This window comes from Equus caballus, chromosome 27 (genome assembly GCF_041296265.1).
Source record: "Equus caballus isolate H_3958 breed thoroughbred chromosome 27, TB-T2T, whole genome shotgun sequence".
Lineage (NCBI taxonomy): Eukaryota > Metazoa > Chordata > Mammalia > Perissodactyla > Equidae > Equus > Equus caballus.
Genome location: NC_091710.1, coordinates 34,440,601 through 34,462,225, shown reverse-complemented (window position 1 = coordinate 34,462,225; position 21,625 = coordinate 34,440,601). Strand labels below are relative to the sequence as shown.

General features: G+C 37.2%; 1 protein-coding gene across 5 annotated transcripts in view; it reads left to right on the top strand.

The window, feature by feature from the left end:
• Nucleotides 1–21,625, top strand: part of DLC1 (DLC1 Rho GTPase activating protein) — a 479,693-nt gene that overhangs the window by 274,733 nt on the left and 183,335 nt on the right. For 4 of the 5 annotated variants that reach the window (XM_070253247.1, XM_070253246.1, XM_070253245.1 and 1 more), the window contains exon 5: nucleotides 12,851–12,884. In XM_070253247.1, the coding sequence (XP_070109348.1) occupies nucleotides 12,851–12,884 (34 nt within the window). Of the gene's footprint in view, nucleotides 1–12,850; nucleotides 12,885–14,601; nucleotides 14,639–21,625 lie in introns of those variants that run through there. The other variant, XM_070253249.1, reaches the window with a different exon arrangement.

Genomic DNA, 21,625 nt, shown 5'->3' with positions numbered 1-21,625 from the left:
CCACGCACACTCAAAGAAGGAGTAGAGGTGTACCAATCACTGCTCCAATAGAAAGAGAAGGCACACTTAAAATAGGATTATATGGGAAAGGATTAGTTACAAAGGGACTATTTACAAAGGTGCAGGGTAGGAAAAACACAAGGGTCAGTGCAGCAACCAGGGCGGCTTAGTTACAGCTGAGCTGTGTTCACTCCAAGGTCCCAAAGAGAAAGAAGCAGTTAACAGAACTCAGAGGGAAAGAGTCAGCTGCCTTGAGAAGAGCAATGGCCTTGGGTGAAAGGGCATAACCAGTTCAAGGCAACTATGCCAGGTAGGATCAAGGGGAATAAACACTCCTTTCCCCTTTAAAGGGGTTCTGGAACCAATTTCCAACATGGAGCAGGGTTTCCTCCATACCACCAACCAATTCTCTGGACACCAGCTGGGTGTCCTACAATTCAACTCACTTCTGACACTCTCTACCTGGAGAGAGTGTCAGATCCCACATGTTAAGGGCTCACTCACACAAGACTGCCTCCTCCCTTCCCCTCCCATGCCAGTTGCAAACCCAGGTTATTACCTATGCTTCTGACCAATAGGATATAGATCAGAGGTTCCAATGACCCCCTCCTTGGGTTAGATTAATTTGCTAGAGAGGCTCACAGCACTCTAGCTGTGAAACATTTTACTCACTAGATTACCAATTTATTATACAAGGAAATAACTCAGGAACAACCAGGTAGAAGAGATGCATAGGGCATGGAAAATGTGCAGAGCTTCCTTGCCTTCTCCAAGCACATCGCTCTCCCCAAATCTGCACATGTCCACCAGTCTAGAAGCTCTCTGAACCCCCTCCTTTTGGGTTTTTATGGAGCTTCATTACATAGGCATGATTGATTAAACCATTGGCCATTAGTGATTGAACTCAATCTCCAGCCCCTTCCACTCGCAGGAGGCTGGGGGGTGGGACTGAAATTTCCAATCCTCTAATCATATGGTTAGTTTCCCCGGAAACCAGCCTCTGTCCTTAGCTGAGATCCAAAAGTCACCTCATTAGCATAACAAAAGACTCCTTTATCACTCTCATAACTTAGGAAATTCCAAGGGTTTTAAGAGCTCTGTGCCAGAAATGGGATGGAAAATCAAATATATATTTCTTATTATAAATCGCAATATCACACCCTTATATCCCCTACTGGGGCTTCCCAAAGGCTCAACCTACCTGGAAGCCAGGGGGTATGGGATGCTGTTGATGGAATCTATGTAAAGTGTTCCCATACAAATTAAGTTCCAAACTGGGACACTTTTGAGAGTTAAAGGAGGTGTTAAAATTAACTGTAATTACTGCAAACAAAGAAATATAACCGATGTAGATTTTTATACCATACAGTAAATGATGAAACCAATGTAGCAAGAAAGCCCCTACTACACTATATACTCTATGGCAAAACTGCTCCACCTCGGTTTCCCCCATGTATTTCACGTATGCATATTTCACATGCACCTCACCCACATTTTCCTCCTACCCCGTCAGACTGCATATCCTGCAGGCTGCGACTGACACCAGAGCACAAGTGTCTGGTGCACCAAGTGACTGGTAGGGCAGCAGCATCACACACTCCCATCATCACCTGAAATCAGGAATTAGCTCTCCCTAGCCACTCGTGTCATCGTGCACTTTGTTAAACCAGTGAGCAACCTGCGTGTTCTTGAAAGGGAGGTGCTTGTTAGATTATACCTGGAAAGGGTTGGGAAAGAGGCTGTTTATCACTAGTCATCTTTCAAATGTAACCATATAGTAAAGTCAGAACTTTGCTCTCTGCACATGCTTCTCCCACAATGCTAGACAAGACTACAGAAGCTGGAAAGGCAAACCCACCTGACATATTAATACAACTATTGATAATTTCATGTCATCAAAAAATGAACATTCCAGCACTAAACATACTCTTACCATACAATCTGGCAATCACACTCCTTGGTATGCCTAAAGGAGCTAGAAACGTACGTCCACACCAAAACCTGCACACAGATGTTTTTGGCAGCTTTATTCATAATTGCCAAGACTAGAAGCAACCAAGATGCCCTTCAGTAGGTGAATGGATAAATGAACTATGATACTTCCAGACCATGGAATATTATTCAGCACTAAAAAGAAAGAGCTAGGGGCGCCAGCCCAGTGGCATAGTGGTTAAATTTGAGCACTCTGCTTCAGCAGCCTGGGGTTTGCAGGTTCAGATCACGGGCACAGACCTACACACCACTCAACCAGCCATACTGTGGCAGCGGCCCACATGCCAAATAGACAGAGACTGGCACAGCTGTTAGCTCAGGAATAATCTTCCTCAAGCAAAAAGAGGAAGATTGGCAACAGATGTTAGCTCAGGGCCCTTCTTCCTCACCAAAAAAAAAAAGAAAGAGCTATCAAGCCACAAAAAGACATGGAGACACCTTAAATGTATATTACTAAGTGAAAGAAGTCAATCTTAAAAGGCTACATACAGTATGATTTCAACTATATGAGATTCTGGAAAAGACAAAACTGTGGAGACAGTAAAAAGATTAGTGGTTGCCAAAGGTTAGGGCAGAGGCAGGGACGAATTGGTAGAGGAACATAGAGGATTTTTAGGGCAGTGAAACTGTTCTGTATGAAACTATAATCCTGGATGCATGTGGCTATACATTTATCCAAACCCATAGAATATATAACATCTGAGTGAACCCTGATGTAAACTATGGACTTTGGGTCATATGATGTGTTAATATAGGTTCATCAGTCATAACAAATGTACATTCTGGTGGAGGATGCTGATAATGGGGGAGACTATGCATGTGTAGGGGCGGAGGGTATACAGGAAATCTCTGTACCTTCCTCTCAATTTTCTGTGAACCTAAAACTACTCCAAAAATTAAAAGGCTACCTTTTGAAAAGTGAACATTCTGAGAAAAATGCTATACTGACCAAGAGGCTCATGTCAACTAGGATTATCCCAAGCAAACCAGAGCATATGGCCCATTCAGATCAGCTTTCCTGCACAGATGACAAGGTAGAAAGGAACTGTGGAGGGGAAATGGAAACTAACCAGCAACGGAAGGCATTCAAGTTCCTGGTGTGGTAAACGAAACTGAGTTGGGCTCCATGACCTTGGGATTTGGGGAGAAAGGCCCTAGAATATTTATCCTGTTATCAAGAGCAGACAATTGAAAAGCCCCAGCATCAAGTTCATCTTCATGTAGACACCTCACATTTTATGGATCGATTCAGGCATGTACCTCAGAAATGGTAAGAGACATCTCTTCTGCCTAGGTATTCATCTTCAAAGAACAGAATATTTTTAAATATTTCCATGATCCTACAGTTCACAGCTTCAAAGCATCAAACATTTGGTTACTATCTATTAGTATCCTCATTTCAAAAAGCCCTTATGCTTTTTTTGTTTTATCAGTTTCTATCAGTCCTTAGCCACTCCAAATTTCTTCCTTAGTTCCCAATCACATATGGTGGGTTCTGTGCACTCTTGGGTCCGAAAGGATAAGCTTCATTAGAGCTGTGGAATATTAGAAAACTTTTACTTTCAGGCACAGTAGAACCTGTATTTTAGCTGAGCCTGGTATCACGGTGTAAATAAGGCATTGTGGTTTACAGCACACATAAGATGAATATTTCAAATCAAACTTGTTAGTGGGTCCCACTACAGTGAATGTCTATCTCCCCGTAACACAAATGTTTCTGGGCCCCAGCCAAGAGCCCACTTACATGAAGTAATATTTGATAAGAGTAAATTCCGATTCAGTGAACAGGGTTATAGTTTGTCATAAAGAGATTTATGTATATCATTTAAGTAGTTTCAATCTGTACTGTTTTTGCAATTCTGACTTGATGGTATATGTTTTGAGTTTCTACCAGAAGCCTCACTCCAACTCTTAAGTTGGAAGTTATGAAACTGTGATAATATTAGTAAATTTGGGGTAATAGAGATGAACATGCAGGCATTGAATTATTGATATGAACCTAAGCTTATATTTGAATATAATTGGTAATAATTAACCTAGTCAAGGAGGGTATGAGTGAAATACTTTCTCTCTCAGCCTTCTAAGACGCTAAGTGAAAATATACAAAACAAAGAAATTCGTAATGCAAGTTATTTTGTTTATGAGCTAGATAGTATATGCAATTCTATGTTAAACCATTAACAAATGCTTTGCCTCTGTACTTTTATCCAAGTCTTTTGGCCAGTATTATATATATATATATATATAATATCCCCAATTATATGCATATATCTCTGTAGTGACACTTGTTTAAACCTAAGGGGGCAAAGAATTGTCCCACCTAGCAACAGTCAGTGACAGGCTCCAAACTAATGGTGAGGGTTGAGCATGGTAGCCTCCAAACTAGGCTTTATAAGACTGAAAGGAAACAGTTGACATGAAACTAAGAAAACTTGTTTTCAGAATAACACAGAAAATAATTACAAATAGTGAAAAGGAAATAAAAGAGAGGGCTGGCCCCATGGCATAGCCGTTAAGTTTGACACGTTCCACCTCAGCGGCCCAGGTTCGCAGGTTCAGATCTCAGGCACAGACCTACACCGCTCACCAGCCCTGCCGTGGCAGCAACCCACGTACAACGTAGTGGAAGACTGTCACAGATGTTAGCTCAGGGCTAATCTTCCTCAGCAAAAATAAGCAAATAAATAAATAAAAGAGGAATGAACATGAGGAAACAAGTTAATCTGACAGAAGGAAGAGGAAGAGGCAGAGACAGACGACCTATGTTTCTTTGCATTATCTTGGAATAGATATATAGTTACTTTTTTATATTATACTAACTAATCCAACAATAGGAATAGTTTACACTTAGGGAGCTATGGGACAAGTACTGTGATAATCCCCCTCCATGCAGCATTTCATTTAATCCCCACAAATAGCCCTGAGATGTAAATATTATTTCTATCCTTTTTTAATAGATGAGGCAGCTGAGCTCAGAGAGTTCTGGAAACTTGCTAAAGGTCACAGAGCTTATTAGCGGCAGCAAGAAATATATTACTTGCTCATGTCCACCTCTAATTTTCTGCTTCAGTCTTCAGGCTTGAATTCATAAAGAGATTAGTTATTTTGACAGCATATCTTCTATTTCTTCTAGCGGAACCACCGCACTTAGTAAAAGACTGTGCATGTAGTGGATACTTAACATGTGTCTGTTGACTGATTAATTAGAACTGGGCCCAACAGGACGAGGATCTCAGAGCATGTGCTCATGGCCAAGCATCCCAGGAAGAGGGAAAATCATCATTAAAGCATTTTAAGGAAAACAGTGGTATAGTAACAACTTCAGCGGGGACAATTGCCTTTGTGATGCTCATCAGATACGGGGAGAAAGAGGGTTACGCACCAGCAAAAAACCATGACTCAGGCTAGAAGAATGAGGGCATGGACACAATGACAAAAGCCGTTATGAGGGATACAAGGAAGAATGAAATGGCATAAGTTTAACATCAAAGGGCAGAGGAATTGCTGGTTAACATCATCCGAGAAGAAGAATAAACAGCCATTCTAAGTCAATTGCTCTCTGAATAAGTCACCTGTCTTGGGTGTCAGCTTGAGTGAAATTAAGTCTGCCACATGTCTGTGGTGCTCCTTAATTGTGAACTTTCGTAAACCAGACTTTAAAAAAATCCGACCTCCCTTGAATAATCAGTCAGTATTTCTGAATGGCTACCATATGCAAATCACCACACCAAACAATAAAAGAATACTTTTGAAGAACTAGCAGTTTTAAGGGGATATATCTATATTAACAAGTGTCCAAAAAGGAAGAAATAATGCAATTTTTCTAGTGAAATTTATGAACATATTCAGTTACTTCAGCAACAATTCTTTTTCCATTATTACAAAGTTGACCATAAAATCAAAAAAATGTTTTAAAATGTATTACTCACATATTTATGAAAATAGAGCAACTTATGGCAAAAGATATAAATAAAGGATAATGAATAAAATTTCAAAGTTATGTAAAGGGTAAAATGATATTATGGTTGCTCCAATTAAACATTGCATTTAGCACTGAACTTTCATAATAACAGAGTTGGAGAGGGAAACATGACTTGTCAAATTCTGAAAGGAATTTATAACATGGAAATGTGTTGAAAGGATATTGAATTCTGTCACGAATAATATGTTCAACAGTGGATTTATTGGAGATATAGAAACATTATAATTAAGAACTTCAATAAATGCTGAGAAGAGTTAAGTCAATGTAGGTCAGTCGTGAATTTTTCTGTTTATCTAGCTTGCTAAAGAAAGAATTTTTTAAAATTCAGAACAATAATTACCTTTTCTCTTATATTTCCAAATAAAAATGACCTTGACCAGAGTTTTGTCAAGAGCTAGACAGCCTTAAATTCAACATTTAGCTCTCTGAAGTAAGCATGGAGTGAGATATTCTGTAGATTGTTGAAGAGAGAGATATCAGCTTTAAACACAGTAAATGCCGGTGTTTTGAAAAAGAGAAAAACAGATGTTAAAGGTGAGAAGCCCACCTTATATTCTTATTTATTAGAGAATAATCCCATCTCTACTCAAAGGTGGACCACAGATGCGCCTCTGATCAACACCAAAACATTTCTTAAGAATAAATTTCATCTTTATTCAAATGCTTAGCCACCATTTTGAGCTGAGACCCCAAATTTCTACATCATAGAATATAGATGAAACCATCATTTCGCTCTGCAAGCCTGTACAGATAGTTGTTACAGTCAGCAATCTTGGCAAAAAAAAGTTCCTCAGTATGGCTGACAGCTTCTGTCTCAAATAAGACCTGCCAAATTCTTCTTGGAACAAAGGATATACAACATGAATTAGATTTCTCAGATAATTATCTCCATATTTATTTCACTTTGGTTGTATGTATGTGTACCTTGAAGACAGTCCTCATATCAGCACACTATCTCTTTCTCTGAATTTCCATTATCTTCCATTGTAAGGTCGAGAAACCAAGTTACATTGGAATCATGAACACTAAGATGGATAAAGCCTTGTTGACCTTTCAGCTTCACCAGCCTTGTGAATGATGGTATTAGTAGACAATGCTTTAAGACCCAGACTCCAGTCTTATCCCCATTTGGCCAACTAAAGCCTTATAACATTGGGCAAGTCATTTAATCTCTCTGGATCTCAACAACCTCATAGACAAAAGGACAAAGAAAGAGCTAGAAGAGTGTTTCCCAAAGCATGGTTACATAGATTACTGGTGTACATCAGCTGATACAGAGACACACATTTTAAATTTCTGTAATTATTTATTTTAATCAGTGTTATGAATAACATAAAAAAAGCAGACTCGTAAATTCATGCCTTTTATTTTTATTATTTAAAACAAATTAAGTAATATTTGATATGTAAAAAATCATTAAATAATCTATAAGTGATACATATACGTAGAAAATAGTAAAGATGGTATTCGAAATACTGTAGTTTGGGAAACACGATTTAATGATGTCTAAGTTCCTACCACCAAGAAGAGCCTGTATTTCCAATGAAAGAACTATGGCTGTCAAAGCTGGAGAAACACTTTGTAAACCAAAATAGATAATATCAGATTGCCAATCAGACACAGCTTTTCAATGAAGTTCTTTGTTCAAATGAAGGCAAACAGAAATCATTGACGGGACAATATCACAGACTGGAGTGATTTCAAAGAGCCTTTAAATAAAGAAATGGAAACAAACCCATTTTTCCAGTGTATCTTCTTTTCTTTCATGTCTTCCCAAAAAATGTGACTCCTCTAACTCTTCCTCTTGCCCATCGTGATCACAATGGGCTCTTGTGCCCTCATCTAAGTCAGAGGCTGTTCCATCACTGAGGGATGTTTTCCTGCAACTTCCAAGGACACAATTACCCATTTTGAAATTTCTCTGTAAAATATTTTTGTGGAAAGAAAAGTGAATATTTTCAAAGGAATGGAATAAATTACTCTACCACTGATTCTTGCCATTTTAAAAAAGGCAAGTGGAGGAAATCCTTATAGGACAAAACAATATTCCATACACTTTTGTGTGAGCATCTCTGATATTTGAAAACATGCAAAACAAAAAGTACAAAATAAATGGTAGTACTTTGTTGTTTACAGCAGAACAAAAAAAATCCCTTCATGGAATCTGTGAATAGAATCTTCCAGTCTGTCATAGCTGTCCATTTTTTGAAGAGGTTGGCTTTCAAAGAGTCTTCTTAATGGTAGTATTCTATGGTCCCAATTCCAAAAAAAAAAAAAAAGAAGGAAAGAATTTATATAATTGAGGGACATGGCATATTATTACCAATAACATCCTAAAAAGAAAAATCATACTCCATTTTCACTTAAAATCATTGAGAAGAAATTGAATCAATTCAATTGTCATTGTCCTAAAATGGATTCAGATATGATAACTACTGGTTATGTTACTATTTATGTTAGCAGCTTCTGTGTAGTTGGTATGAGTTCCTAAAAGGTGTCCAGTGGATGTCCTCCTGCAAGTGCAGAAAACCATCCTAGCAGCAGACTGAAAGCATCAACATATGTCTACAACATTTCCGCGAGACATGTCTAAATCGGCATTTCCTCAACAATATTTCACATCCAAAAATACAAACAGACACACACACACAGTCTAAGTTCCCACACACAGCTTTAAAAGACCTCATTAAGAGAAAGCAAATTGTTTCCTCCCTTTTTACTAAAAAGCTTTCTCTTTAATGGTTTTTTTAAAAAATTCAATTGTAAAACACCTTAACAGATCAACTTCAGTGAAAATTTTTATGTGTCAGTACAGGCATTGAAAAGGTTGTTATTCTATCATTTGAATACCACAGAGAAGAATAACAAAAGACTATGAACGATTTCTTTCTCTCATTTGGAAGTTATTAGTAGACCTCCCTTTGTTCCATTGAGAAATGAGAGAAAATATGAAGTTACAGCGAACCCATATGGCCAGCAGGAAAATCCTATTTAATTGCTTTATTGCCAGAAATGTTAAATCACTTCCTGAGGATACAGTTCAAATGAAACATATGGCAGCTATTAACAAAAACCCCTAATGAATTCAAAAATATGCTTTTTATGGGAGCTTTCTCATAAGCAAGTCATACATGTTATTTAAACTCTATATACAAATGTGCATTTGGTACTTTAATTCCACAAACGTTTGATGAACACCTACTCTGTACCAGACTCTACAGCCAGCTTGCATGGAATAATTTTTTTCCAAGCCCAGGAACAGATTTAATACTACGGATCCTCAGGACATGGACCCAAATCTAGCCATTCCTCTTCTCAGAAGTCAAGGGAAAGAAGAATCTCCTGACTAATGCCTCCTTCCCAAGGGTTCGGTGCCCAGGAAAGCTATTCCAATTGTACCCGGGTAGCCCTAATTATCTCCTATCTTCCTACTCCTTTTAGCGTCACACAAGCAATGGTGCTATTCTGTGCCATTTAGTATCTGGTGCATGGAACCACTCTGTCTTTTCTTGTATCTTCAACTGGACTGTGAATCCCACAAGGAAGAAAACTTTGCTAAGGGTTTGATACCTAGGTGTGTAATTAAGAATCAACAAATAGCTCTAATTAATTAAAAACCAAGTGGCAGCATTTTTTAAATTTGATGACTTCCATCCCTGGGAAATTTCACAAATTTAATCAATTTATTCATAAGCCATTTTCTGAAGAGCCAATTCGCCCTCAAATTCAAAGATAAATCAGCCGAGGGATATCCAGCTGTTATTACTATGTGGCTGTACCTTGAAAGAGAAGTTATAAAATTCTGGGTATACTAAAATTTGACTTTCCTTTCTCCACATTTTACTACGGCCTTTGCAGTTTATTTAATGGAAGTGACCATTGGTAGCTTAAAGAATCATGCAGAATGAGGTGAGATTCTAAAGTAATTGGCACTGGCAACTTGAAGTATTGGCATTGGCTATATAGGGACTAAACCATATTTGCTTCATAGCACAACTCATTGATTAACATTTTTATGAAATTTATACATGCTGTGTTACACACTCTGTAATCAAGTAGAATAAGATATGGAAAAGGCCTGTCACTGCTCAATTTGTGTTTTGGGGCAAGACATTCTATTTGTCTTAAATGCTTTAGCTAAAGAAGAGAGAGCTTATGTAGATAATTTCTAAATGTCTTGTACAGATATTCCTTGATCTAAGTCAATGTCTTATCATAGGACCTCTGCAACCTTTTCCTCCTTCCTTTTAAAATATTGTGATTAGTTTTTGAAATTAGTGTTAGCGACCTCCGAGGCCAGCATGCCAGTAGTCGTGTCTTAGCTTCTATTACTGACTGTGACCTCGAAAAAGTGACTTTACTTTCAGGACTCCATGGGGTTGTTCTAAGGATTGAGTTATTTTTCTGCAGGTAAAAGCTTAAAACTGTACCTTGTACATACTGAGAACTTAGTAAGTGTTAGTTACTCTTGTATTGAGGAACTTTCTCCATGAACATCCTTTAATTGCCTATCACCAACTTTTACAATCTTGTCAATGAAAGGGCTTCTGTTTTGTTTTGTTGTTTGTTTATTTGCTTGTCACAAAAGAAAGAAAATAATTTAAAAGCTCTGATCTCCAGTCAGGGGGGATATCCAGGGGCTAGGCTTAAAATATAACGCACAGTATTGATTTAATTCCATTTTTAAATGCTTTCCCAAAAAAAGACATAAAAAGTAAACAAATGTCACCAAAACTGTATATAACTTTCTTGTAAAGGGAGAAAACAATTTTCCTGGAGTATAGAGCCAGAGAAGTTCCTCTTAAAGCAAAGGAAAAATCAGATGAGCCTCCTGTAAATGAAAGGATACTAAGGAAGTTGCTTGAAGCCTACACAACCGCTTTGATGCCCTGGTCCTTGGGCATGATCCTCCACTCTGCCATCTAACTCCCTGGTATTCTGTTCATGGCTGCATCTTTGCCAGGATGCAGAGTCAGTGTTCACACTCAGAGAACAAGAAGTGAACAAGGAAATATAGATCATGATTAAGTCAAAATATACTTTCACTATAGATCAATCTTGCCAAAACAAAAACTCTATTTTTTATTCACGGAAAGAATTTTCCCTTATTTGAAAAATTGCGTCAATCTCCAAATCCAGTAAATTCCAAAGATAAGGATCTCGGCAGCCCATGATCAATACCTCACAAAAATATAGGTGTCTTGATATTTGATATTTCTGGAAATGAAGATTGATGCTATTTCCTTAGACTGATCTACAGCAGGGGTACACATGAGCCTTCATCTCTCTCTCTCTCTCTCTCTCACACACACACACACATACACACTTGCAACAAAATTAATTGCTCATTTGAGCCTACTTACCCCAACTCTGAGGACTTTGTGCCCTGAAGAAGACATCACTTGTGGACATCTTGTGTGGTCAACGGTTGTGGGGTTTCTACCCCACATAGATTTATATTCCCCCAGATAGATTTATAAAAGGCTCCCAGTACAAGTTAATACGTTCATGCTAACTGCATTTTATACATGAATAACTGAGGTGAATGGGAACCAGAAGTTCAACTTCCTTAATTTGTTTTAGAGCATCCACAAAGAGTAGATCAGACATTGATACTTTAAAGTCTTCTGAAAACATCTCACTCTGAATTCTATTTTTCAAATGATAGTGAAGGATCATTGCTGGGAATTGAACTTCTAAACCTCTCACATCAGTGAACTGACCCATTGGCCCAGTGCCCATAGTAACAAGTATAAGAGCAGCTGCCTTTTCCTGAGGACCTCAGGTGTTTTACAGAGGCTATTACAGTTAGTCCTTGCAGCAGCCGTATGAAGTAGGTGTGATTATCTCCCTTTTGTACAGGAGGAATCCGAGCCTAGAAGGGACAGGGCAGTGATTGGAAATGCCTAGAAACTGACCAAACAATTTACTTGTTCTGCCTCCCAAAATAGGACAAAGAAATTGAACTACAAAAATTCTACCCAAATTCAAAGAGTCTTTTTAGTCTCGTTAATTGCCAGTATCCTTCAGGAGTAATATGAGCCTGTCTTCAGAGAACAAAACAATTACATGGTATTTACAATTCTCATAGCTGGATCTAGTCACTTTACTGACAGTTCCACAACTCTCTCTTTTTTCTTTTCAGTTTTATTGAGATATAATTGACAAATAAATTTGGAAGATATTTAAAGTGTACATTGTGGTGATTTGATATATGTATACGTTGTGAGAGAACTCCCACGATCTAGTTAATTAACACATTCATCACCTCACATATTTATCTTTTTTCTTTTTTTTTTTTGGTGAGAACATTTAAGTTCTACTCTCTTAGCAAATATCAATTACATAATACAATGCTATCAACCACAGTCACTATGTTTGACATTAGATCCTCAGACCTCATCCATCTTACAGGTGAAAGTCTGTACCCTTTGACCAACCTCTCCCTATTTCCCCCATCCCAGCCCCTGGCAACCACTTTTCTACGGAGCCTCCATACTGTTTTCTGCAGTGGTGGCACCAATTTACATTCCCACCAACAGTGCACAGGGTTCCCTTTTTCCCACATCCTCACCAACACTTGTTATCTCTCGTTTTTTTGAAGACAGCCATTCTAGCAGGTGTGAGGTGATATCTCATTGTGATTTTGATTTGCATTTCCCTGATGATTAGTGATGTTGAGCACCTTTTCATGTACCTGTTGGGCATTTGAATGTCTTTGGAAAAATGTCCACTCAGATCCTCTGCCCTATCATCTTTCTATTGTCAGATTCTATTTAATTTTTGCTCCGTTTATGATACTTCGTTTTATTCCTAATAATGTTATGTTTCTTTTTAATAATTCCACAATTTTATGGCTTTTGTTTTCTTTTTCAGGCTATTCCAGGTATTTCAGAAAAGGAAAAGGCTGGTAAGTTGACATTTGGTCTTATTTTCCTTCCTATCAATTTTAGAACAAAATTCCATCTTCATATAGACATGTCATTAAATATCTAAAATGTGTAAATCTCATCAGTCTCTGGGCAGATGTTATTGTTGAATTCCTGAAAAATGAATTTGTTTTGCTCAAAATGTAAGAAGAAAAATGTAGTTTTTCTAATTGTGTTAGAATAAGATACATGCTTCTTGTCGCTTTACTACAAATTGTAACTGTGACCACAAGTTTTTTCTTGAGGAAAAGAATTAGGTGTTGTTCAATGTACTGGAGAATGGCCTTTGGAAATTAGTTGTTAATAATTATCAAGATTTGTTTCTTAATCTTAAGTAGCTTATTTAGTAGTCATAGAAAATGATGTACTTGTTTAAAGCTGATGCTTTACCAGCAAAAATATAATTGTGAAGCAATATGAATAATCGTACTGAAAAAAGTATAATATTTTTCTATGCTCTGTGCTATGATTATAACTGTTACCAGTCTTATGGAAAAATAGATAAGAATTGATGAGAAACATGGAAAGATGAAAAATTAGATTTGAATTGGTGGGATCATGCACTTTTTAAAAATCTATTGATCTTCTTCAATATTGTCTTACATTTTCTGTGTAATAATAACAATATTTTAAAAAACAGATTAAAAGTACGCTACCAAACTCGAAGCACGTCCTTTAGTTCTTGGACATTTGTGATTTTTAAGAGCCATATTAAAAGTTTATAGTATCCTCTAAAAGATGTCCCAACTTCAAGTGACTTTACGCAAAAGGATTAGAGTCTGTCTGATATGATTTTTATAGTGAGGATGTTCTCTTTCTAGTTTAGTGATTTCATTTTTGCCGCTAGATAGTTTTCACAAAAAGTTTTCATAGTTTATATCCTTCCATGAGCTAAACTTTTCCCTCATCATAGGCTGTGTCTGGTTTCTTCACTGTAATATGCTGAATGGCAACCCTTCAGAATAGAAGGAAAATATTGAGCTGGAATCATGTGTCAGTTGAAGAGAAAAACTGCTCAATTTAACAATGCAGGGCTATTGAATGGATTAATAGCAAACATTAAACAAATTCATCTTACAGTTCCAGAGCTCTAATGTCTTAAATAGGTCATGTTAACTATCTAGTTAGGACAAGAAATAAATGGTTCAGTGAGTATTTGCTTCACAAAGAAAAAGAAATTTAGCCAAAGTCGTGCTTTATCTTGGGTTGTGACATTCTCTGTGTAATTCCCAAGACTGGCTGCGATTTAGGTAAAGTATATAACAGGGCAAAGTTGTCATCTTACTCCAGAATCTCAGCAAATTCTTTCAGATTCCAAGGAGAAAATCAGGATGTAAATCATGACTGGTGGGAAAGGGGAAGAAGGAATGGAAATGCCATTGTGTGAGGGAATGGAGAGGCCAAGAGTTTTCTTCTCCCTCTGCTATTTAAATGACTTGTTTGACGGGAGAAGTGCTTCATTTTATCAAGCTTCTCAAATTTTTAAAGATATTTGTACTAAAACAAAGAACTAATTAAACAGAGGGTATAAATATAATGCAACCACCACTTATGATCATAATCCTGAAAATTTTCCTCTTCAAGAACCACAACCAGAAAAAGACATGAAATTAATTGTCACTCTTTATTTAGCAATCTCTGTGGTCATTTCTATACTGCTGGGGCACAAATGGAAAAGGTGATAAATTTCATTCACAGAGGTTCCTAAGATGGTCTGCTAAAAGTAGGATCCACCAATTGATAATGTGACCCACTCAGGATGCACCTGGGGGTCCCATCGCATATGGTTAACCCAGGCTGGACTGCTGTGAGCTGAACCTGGCTTCTGTATATTAAAACATTAGAATGATTGGAATTTACTCCAGAATGGATTTTGATTTAGATTTCTAGAGAATGTACTGATTTGTTTGAGGAAATATAATTTTGTTTGATGATATAAATACGAGAAAGAGATGATTTTTAAAAAATCAATGAATTTGCATGTCAAGATAAAGGCTTATATTTGAATATTTTATTATTGATGGTAACAGATTTGAATAATTCAAAAGAGAATATGATTTATTTCAAAAGATTTAAAGGACTGTAACAATGTAAGCAATCTATTATATTATATCCAAGCTTTTTAAAGCTCTATTTAATATTAATAATATAATATTATATTATATAATTATATTATATATTATATATTATTATATTATATAAATATTATATATTATATAATTATATTATATATTATATATTATTATATTATATAAATATTATATATTATATAATAATAATATTATATATTATATCCAAGCTTTTTAAAGCTCTATTTAAAATATTAAAAATATTTTGAGTGTTCTATACACAAATGTGAATCTCTTTATTCCTATCTTTGTGAGTCTCTATTTTAAGCTTCGCTAGACCTAGGAATGGCGGTGAAGGCAGAGGACCCACTCAATCTTCTAGGAGTTAATTGAGCTTTTAAATAGGATTACGCTTCAGACGCACCCCTAAGGCCTGTCATTTTTTTTTTCTGTCTGGCTAAATGAATGTAGCCTATTGTTCTTTATTAAGAAAGTCTATTTTTAATCTGTGTGACCTCTCATCCAAGCCAACTGGAACCAACTCCACCAGGCTTTGTGAATCTCTAAACAAAATCATTTTGGGTACATTCCATTACTAATTCTTGAATTACACTTGTGTGGTTGTCCCTGTGTGTCCTTTAACTGACCGTCGTCTATTCTGATCCATGTTGCTATGTAAACACAGTCTAGTGGAATCAGATTTGCTGCTGCCTCTTGCCTTATGATGACAAAAAAACTCTAAGGGAAAATCATTTTAAAACAGCTTCCCATTGGCTCATTCATTTCATAAATACTTATTGACCAGCAATATCAACTAGGCATCATATTAGGTTCAATTGAGGAAGCAGTTACCAATAAGGCATGGTCTTTGCCCTGAGGGAACTCCAACCCTAGTTGAGAATATTCCCTTAGGCCAGCAGCATCCTTTGGCTTTTATCAACTGAGACTTTCTTAGCCCAGCTTATTCACAAAGCTTCCCAGGAAAAGAATCAAATAAAAATATTGTTTTCAGGAAACTATCCGAATGTGCATTCTCAGGATCTGAAATAAAGTCAAATCAATTGTTTTTAAAAAATCGGAATTGGTCACGCAAGTATCAATGTGCAATTTTATCCAACACATAATATTTTCATATAACTTCCATTATGCCACCAGAGTCTGTCTGCCCCTACAAAGTAGGCCTAATGCCATTGGTTTGTTCTCTAGCACATCTGCTTCCTATCTGTGTGGCCTTGAGCAAGTGACTTAAGCCCCTCATTTCCCTTGTTTCTAGAGTGTAAATAATGAAGCTGCCCTCTTGTTGTTGTAAGGCAACAATGCTTGGCACCAAGTAGGCTCTAAAAGATGGTGCTGTTTTTTATGACAATTAGTTGTGCTTATAACCACCATGTGCACAGGCCAAATAGAAGCTAGCTCTGTTACTGCTGCCCACGTCTGCTCCAAGAGCTCTTAAATGCTTCCTCAGGGCAACAATTAACAGCTAAGCAGCTGTCCCTGTGGAAGAAAGAGATCACTTTCTCCATTAGCTTCTGAGTGAGTTAATTCAGACAGAGGTTATCACAGTATAGGTGAAGTTGGTCATATTTTAACCCCTCATTAGAAATTCTTGTCTCTATTAGGTTGAAATTCTGTCTTGTGAACAGATAATCTCTGGTTTTCACCAGATTAGTCCCTGAGAAATAGCCTATGTCCCATTTTCCTATGATTCCATTATCCCATATATCCCTAGTCCCTGGGGTAATGGGATCCTATCTACCCAGCTCCCAGCCCCACTCCCTCACCTCCTGCCCACAATCCTGTCAATGCTGCCTTCTAATCATCACTTGTCCATTCTCCCCACCATTGCTTTAATGTAGCCCTCCACTTTCCACTGGACTTTCCCAACAGCGTCCAGAACTGGTTTCCCCGCCTTAACCTGTCATTACACCAGTTCACTCTTTACCAGTCTCCAGGGTTATCTTGAAAAGCATCAACTGATCATATCAGTTGCTGCTTTAACATTCTCTTTGTCTCCCTACTGTCTACAGGATAAGGTCAAACTTTCCTGCTTGACATACCTGGCCATTTGTAAGCTGGGTGCAGAATAATTTACTGTCCTGGATATGTTCATTTTGCCCCTCATATTCACCCTCCACCCTGCTTCTTCTCTGCTCTGTGTCCTGGAGGCTGACTGGAGTAGGTAAAATCAATGGGTTGCCCTCCTTTCCGTCTTCCCTATTCCACCAATGAGGACACCCAGCAGGAGACTGAAAGTGGGGGTGGACAGTGGGGCTGTGAGGATGGGTGGGTGGTTTATTCCCCCATCTGTCTCCTGAGGAGTCACGGCTGGCTTCTCTTCAGTGGCCCTTTCCACATAAGTTTCCAGGTTCTGACAACCATTCTCTCCTCTTGCTCCTGGTTTCTCTACACCTTTATAGAGAGTCCTGTTACTAAACTCCCCTCACTTTACCCAATGTGCCATCTGTTTCCTGCTATAGTCTCACGGATATACCTACCAATATTTTCTCTTCCTTCTATTCCTTTGTACTGGTTTGCTGGTTTGTTTGTCCAACTTCAGTCACCACATCAGCCACAGAACTCCCCCAACTCTGTATCTTTCTACTTCTGCCTAGATCATGCAACTGCCTTGTAAAAAACATAAATGATAGGTAGAGGCAGAGGACAGAGATAGTAGAAGAGAGAAGTGACTTATTCAGGAAAAGAAAATCATCAGACCATGTTTTTCTTCATCCTAAATGAATATAGTTTCATTTAATCGCGAGAAGGAGAAAAATATCTATGCTTATGATTTTGAATGTGTTCTCTATTGCATAGAGGCATGTAAATTAGAAAATTAGCATTGCATTTTAGTCACTAAAATGTGACTCTGAATATATTTGAAAAGTAGTAATATGGAGTAATATGAAATCTCTCGTTCTAAAATTAAATCTTAGAACACCTTGCAAATTTTGTCAGGCTACCTGGCAGTCCATGGAAAATAGACCACTATCATTGCCCCAAAATGACAATTATTTTTGCCCTTTCTGCCTTGAAAATTCTACTTGTTTTGTTAGATCCAACAATATAATAATGAATTATTTCCCAGGCAGAATTAGTCATTGATTTTCCTGTGCTCCTAGAAAATGCTCTGTTTTCTATTATAGTCCTATTATCTTGCTTTGTTTGTGTCCTCCTCTCTAGCCCATGGAGCTTGTCTAGATCACAAATATTATCTTTGAGGGCTCTGTAATTAAAACAGCTATTAGCACATAGTAGGTGTTCTATAAATAAGTGTTAACTGATAAGTTATAATTACAAAGATACTTTGACTTCAATCTTAATGATTTAGAGTTAATACTTATTAAATTATTATTTTACGTATTTATTAAAAACTTTATTTAACTCTCCACCTCCAACTTTCTCCATTACTCCTACCACGCCCACACCTGCCAAATATCTCAGCTGGGTAATTAATTAATGGTGTTATTGGGGGATCTACCCCATACCAATGTGTAAAGGGCACCATTGAGAAAGATGACTTAGAGTTTGACTTGGGTTGCATTCCTTGGTCATTTTTCTCAGAATGTTTGTTCTCCTGCCTCCAGGTTATTTAGTTGGCCAGAAAATGTTAAAAATCAAGATAATGAATAATTATAGGCTGAAACACTTGTGAAAGATAGCTTTCAGAGGCATATAACAGATTCTCAGTCTCTCCAAACTTTGTGTTGTGGCTAACAAGGCAGGTCATAGAAATCAAACACTTCTTTGTGACAAATGTGTGAGGGGAAAAAGCAGGGTTTTCATAATTTCATCCTAAGCTCCTTGTAAATATCCAAAATAACAAAGCTGACTTGGTGCATTTGGGTATTAATTTTCTTGGCTGCCTGTGATCACTGAGAAAGGAAATGCAGATGACAAAAAAAAAAAAAAAAAAAAAAAAACCGTGAAATGCAAAATATTGCCCCCTTTCCAGTTTGATCATCATTGCTTCAATTTAGAGAATTACCCATGTGATCTATTCCACTCTAAGTCATGTTCTAATATCTGCAGATCCAAAGGGATTTGATGAAAAAATAAAAATAGGACTGCTCTGTTTCAGAGTCCTCCTTTGAAAGACTCTGCTCTATTTTATGTCTCCATTTTAGTACAGATCAGACTGGTTTAGTGCTTTGTCGCTCACCAGACCATAAGCACCTTGAAAGATGGAATTTTGTTTCATCACCTCTGTGCTACTCCCAATACCTGGCGTTACTGTAGTTGCTTGATGTCTGGTAAATGAACAAATAAATGAGATCTTTCAAAAATCAGCAAATGCTTTACTCTATACACATAATACTCCCAAAGCCAAACATAGAATCTTATCATTCTGTTCTAAGTAAAGCTCTTTCTGTTACTGCAAAGACCCCCAGCTGTTTTACAGGGTTCAACAAGATCTGAAAATTGTCTTTATCTGGCTAGGCTGGGCTTTGGCCAACATTCCAAATTCTTTATTCCCTTTCACTCTCAGAAAATGAATTTCATTATTTTTATACTAATGGCTTATAAATACTCACTTGCTTCACTTTTCTTACTATTATGGTCTCTGCTTGCCTGCTTTTTTATGAGGAAGGAATTTGGGGTATGCCCGCACATAACCTCTCATTTATTCTGAAACCTAATGTAAACGAATCCATGAAAAGTTGGCTGTGGTTGACTGGGCTGTTGAGAGGAAACACATTAGCTTCCAGGTATCAAGGAATTCATGAAAAATATAAGTAAGCTATTCTTAAATGGCAAAGATCTTGAGTTCATAGGATATTTTTCAGTACGGATAATTTTCTAAATGTGTTTCTTAATGTTATATTGGTATGTCATTTATTACCCAGTGGGTAGAATAAATCTACTGTGTCACCAGAACCAATCAAATGTATTTCCTTTGCTTTTCAGTTATATTTCAAACAACATGGGTACAAGATAATTTCTCTTTTAACAAGTTCCAGTTCAAATTTTCCCTCCTGTACTTGGAGTGGTCTTCCCACGTCTTCATAGATGAAAGTGGCTCTATCTTTCTACGGCATTTAGTGATTTCTGTGATGTATTTCTTTTCATGAATTATCTTCCGTATCAGGCTGTGAACTCCTTAAAGGCAAAAAACCTTCACTTCATCTTTGTCACTCCCCACCCAGTGTAGTATCTTGCACAGAGCAGATGCTCAAGAAATAGTTTTTTGGAATTAATATACTTATTTGACATCCCAAACATCTCATGCATACACTTAGTTAATCTCCAGTCTGTCAACGACTGTGACTTTTCACAATTTTTCACAAGCTTGAAATTTCTTCCTCCAAAAAGTTTTGTGTATATTTTGTTCCCCCCTTTATGCCTTGAAAGAATGGCTATCAGCAGGAGGAAGAGATGGCTATGAACTGCCAATACAGGCTAATAAAGCAGTTTTGTATTTCAGTATTTTAATTGACATTGACCTTTTATCAATAGAAAAATAAATTTGTCATTCTCAATCTCCCCTGAAGAAAGACAACTTATTAAAAAAAGCCCCTTTCTGTCAGTTTTATTTACAGAGTATTAGAAGAACTTTCATTTAGTTTGAAAATACTATCTGATCACTTCTTCAGTGGCTCCAAATATTTACCTTTATAAAGTTCTCAGTGCAAAGTGTGCAGTTCAGTTACTTTTATTAGCCCTATGTAACAACGTAGACACAATTATGTACCCATAAGATAATTTTTCATTGATTCTCCTTTCTTTGGAGAGGTATATAAAAAAAGGTATTATTTTGACCTGTCTGAGTATGTAATGACCTACAATTCTGTTGGCATGACTATACTTTTCTTCTCTTATTGACCCACCATTGGTATGAAGAACTGGATTTGTTTTTTCAAAAGCAAGAGTTTGAGAGCAATATTTCTTCCAGATGGATCCATAAACATTTCTGTTGTAGAATTAAACTATGATTTTGAGATATGGTTTATCTAAGTGGGAAATCCAAGGCAGATATTAACACCCATAACAAATTAACTAATGCCCAAGAAAAGGCTGGCGCCCATCTTGTTACGTGCAGTCTGTACAGAAGACCAGCCTGGTTATTTCAGGAGAGTGGATCGTGGATTTAAGAAGCTATTTTGCCCTGACGACTGTAATCAGGTAGACAGATCTCATAGAATTCCACAAGCAAAATGGTCACCAAAAGCTCACCATGATGGGGTTTCGTTTTTAAAATTTTCTAACCATTGAACTCCCCCAGAAAATACATTCCGGTGACTCCTAACTGCTAATGTTATAAACTTCTTTTTAAAATTAATGTTAAATCTGTTCTTTCCAATGGATTTAAGGAAATAGAGAAATAGAGGATAATAGTGCAGTTCACCACGTCTTTAGTTTGCCTGCCTTTCTAAGTCTATGGTCTTCTTGGATCTGTTTATTTAAGTGTGTTCCCTGCTGTGCTGTGATTTCCTGAAAGGTAGACATTTTCCCTGCACCTATGTAATGCCAGCCTCTTAGAAGAAGATTTTTGACTTAACGTTTGTCGAATGATGGTTGAATGGATACTAATAGCAAGTGTTCACTCTGTGCCTGCACTTCTCCAAGCACTTTATAGGTATGAACTGATGTCATCCTCTAGCAACCCTATAAGGTAGGTGTTATTATTTACCACATTATGGGTCTGATGAACCTGA